General features: G+C 56.9%; 1 protein-coding gene across 3 annotated transcripts in view; it reads left to right on the top strand.

Moving 5' to 3' along the window:
• Positions 1–212: 212 nt before the first annotated feature.
• Positions 213–2,883, top strand: part of LOC122546642 (DENN domain-containing protein 4B-like) — a 10,495-nt gene continuing 7,824 nt past the window's right edge. The window contains exons 1-3 of one of the 3 annotated variants that reach the window (XM_043685312.1): positions 213–339; positions 2,474–2,554; positions 2,698–2,786. In XM_043685312.1, coding sequence (XP_043541247.1) covers positions 306–339; positions 2,474–2,554; positions 2,698–2,786 — 204 coding nt within the window. In that variant the 5' untranslated portion in view covers positions 213–305. The remainder of the gene's footprint in view (positions 340–2,473; positions 2,555–2,697; positions 2,787–2,883) is intronic. The other 2 variants (XM_043685311.1, XM_043685310.1) reach the window with 2 other exon arrangements.

Below are 2,883 nucleotides of genomic sequence, written 5' to 3' on the forward strand. Positions count from 1 at the left end.
TGGGTTTCCTCTGGGTGCTCCGGTTTCCTCCCACAATCCAAAGATATGCAGGTTAGGTGAATTGGCCATGCTAAATTGCCCGTAGTGTTAGATGAAGGGGTAAATGTAGGGGAATGGGTCTGGGTGGGTTGCGCTTCGGTGGGTCGGTGTGGACTTGTTGGGCCGAAGGGCCTGTTTCCACACTGTAAGTAATCTAATCTAATCCTCCGGGAGGGAGAGTCCAGCTGTTCAGTAACGAAAGGCTAACAGTGACTTTCTTCTGATTGCAGTGGGGTCCAGGAATCTATCTGTGTTACAAGAAATCAATGGCGAAGGGGACAGCTCTGGCATACGAAGCAGGTGAGCATGAACCCCAGAAGACATCTAACCCAGAGCCCTGGGAACAACTGGTTTCACACGGAATATAGGAGTCGGTCACACAGAGACAGGGCTGCACTATCGAGGGGTCAGTCAGTCACACAGAGACAGGGCCGCACTGTCGAGGGGTCAGTCAGTCAGTCACACAGTGACAGGGCCGCACTATCGAGGGGTCAGTCAGTCACACAGAGACAGTGCCGCACTATTGAGGGGTCAGTCAGTCACACAGAGACAGGGCCTCACTATCGATGGGTCAGTCAGTCAGTCAGACAGAGACAGGGCCGCACTATCGAGGGGTCAGTCAGTCACACAGTGACAGGGCCGCACTATCGAGGGGTCAGTCAGACAGACACAGGGCCGCACTATCGAGGGGTCAGTCAGTCAGTGACACAGAGACAGGGCTGCACTGTCGAGGGGTCAGTCAGTCACACAGAGACAGGGTCGCACTATCGAGGGGTCAGTCAGTTAGTCACACAGAGATAGGGCCGCACTATCGAGGGGTCAGTCAGTCAGTCACACAGTGACAGGGCCGCACTATCGAGGGGTCAGTCAGACAGACACAGGGCCGCACTATCGAGGGGTCAGTCAGTCAGTGACACAGAGACAGGGCTGCACTGTCGAGGGGTTAGTCAGTCACACAGTGACAGGGCCGCACAATCGAGGGGTCAGTCAGTCAGTCACACAGAGACAGGGCCGCACTATCGAGGGGTCAGTCAGTCACACAGAGACAGGGCTGCACTATCGAGGGGTCAGTCAGTCACACAGACACAGGGCCGCACTATCGAGGGGTCAGTCAGCCAGTCACACAGTGACAGGGCCACACTGTCGAGGGGTCAGTCAGTCAGTGACACAGAGACAGGGCCGCACTATTGAGGGGTCAGTCAGTCAGTGACACAGTGACAGGGCTGCACTGTTGAGGGGTCAGTCAGTCACACAGCGACAGGGCCGCACTGTCGAGGGGTCAGTCAGTCAGTCACACAGACACAGGACTGCACTATAGAGGGGTCAGTCAGTCAGTCAGTCACACAGAGACAGGGCCGCACTATCGAGGGGTCAGTCAGCCAGTCACACAGAGACAGGGCCGCACTATTGAGGGGTCAGTCAGTCAGTCACACAGAGACAGGGCCGCACTATCCAGGGGTCAGTCAGTCAGTGACACAGTGACAGGGCCGCACCATCGAGGGGTCAGTCAGTCAGTGACACAGAGACAGGGCTGCACTGTTGAGGGGCCAGTCAGTCACACAGTGACAGGGCCGCACTGTCGAGGGATCAGTCAGTCAGTCACACAGACACAGGGCTGCACTATCGAGGGGTCAGTCAGTCAGTCAGACACACAGAGACAGGGCCGCACTATCGAGGGGTCAGTCAGCCAGTCACACAGAGACAGGGCCGCACTATTGAGGGGTCAGTCAGTCAGTCAGTCACACAGAGACAGTGCCGCACTATCCAGGGGTCAGTCAGTCAGTGACACAGAGACAGGGCTGCACTGTTGAGTGGTCAGTCAGTCACACAGTGACAGAGCCGCACTGTCGAGGGGTCAGTCAGTCAGTCACACAGACACAGGGCTGCACTATCGAGGGGTCAGTGGGTCAGTCACACAGACACAGGGCTGCACTATCGAGGGGTCAGTGGGTCAGTCACACAGACACAGGGCAGCACTATCGAGGGGTCAGTCAGCCAGTCACACAGTGACCGGGCCGCACTATCTAGGCGTAAGTCAGTCACACAGAGACAGGGCTGCACTGTTGAGGGGTTAGTCAGTCAGTCACGCACTATCGAGAGCTGCTGTGCCCTGGTGTGTTGAGGCCGCACTGTCGAGGGGTCAGTCAGTCAGTCACACAGACACAGGGCAGCACTATCGAGGGGTCAGTCAGCCAATCACACAGTGACCGGGCCACACTATCTAGGCGTAAGTCAGTCACACAGAGACAGGGCTGCACTGTTGAGGGGTTAGTCAGTCAGTCACGCACTATCGAGGGGTTAGTCAGTCAGTCACGCACTATCGAGAGCTGCTGTGCCCTGGTGTGTTGAGTGTCGGAGCCCGTTGCCATGTAGTTGTATTGAAGCTGCGCGTGTGTTATTTACTCCACTGTTGTGTGGTGTGTGCGCTTTCCAGGTTTGATCAGCCGCTATCCGGGCACTGATGCTGAGTCCTTTTCCCTGCCTGACACTGTGCCAGTCTTCTGTCTGCCAATGGGTGCTACCATTGAAAGTTGGCCAGCACAGCCCAAGTACCAACTGCCTGTCTTTTCAACCTTTGTCCTGACCGCTGGCACAGGGGAGAAGGTAAAAAGCTAAAGGGGAGACGGGGAGTGGGAGGTGGGCTCTGTCTGCCAATGGGTGCTACCATTGAAAGTTGGCCAGCACAGCCCAAGTACCAACTGCCTGTCTTTTCAACCTTTGTCCTGACCGCTGGCACAGGGGAGAAGGTAAAAAGCTAAAGGGGAGACGGGGAGTGGGAGGTGGGCTAGGGAGGGGGAGGTGGGCTGGGGAGAGGGTGAGGGGGAATGGGGAGGGGGAGAGGGA

Source organism: Chiloscyllium plagiosum, unplaced genomic scaffold, assembly GCF_004010195.1.
Source record: "Chiloscyllium plagiosum isolate BGI_BamShark_2017 unplaced genomic scaffold, ASM401019v2 scaf_81070, whole genome shotgun sequence".
In the NCBI taxonomy this organism is placed as follows: Eukaryota; Metazoa; Chordata; class Chondrichthyes; order Orectolobiformes; family Hemiscylliidae; genus Chiloscyllium; species Chiloscyllium plagiosum.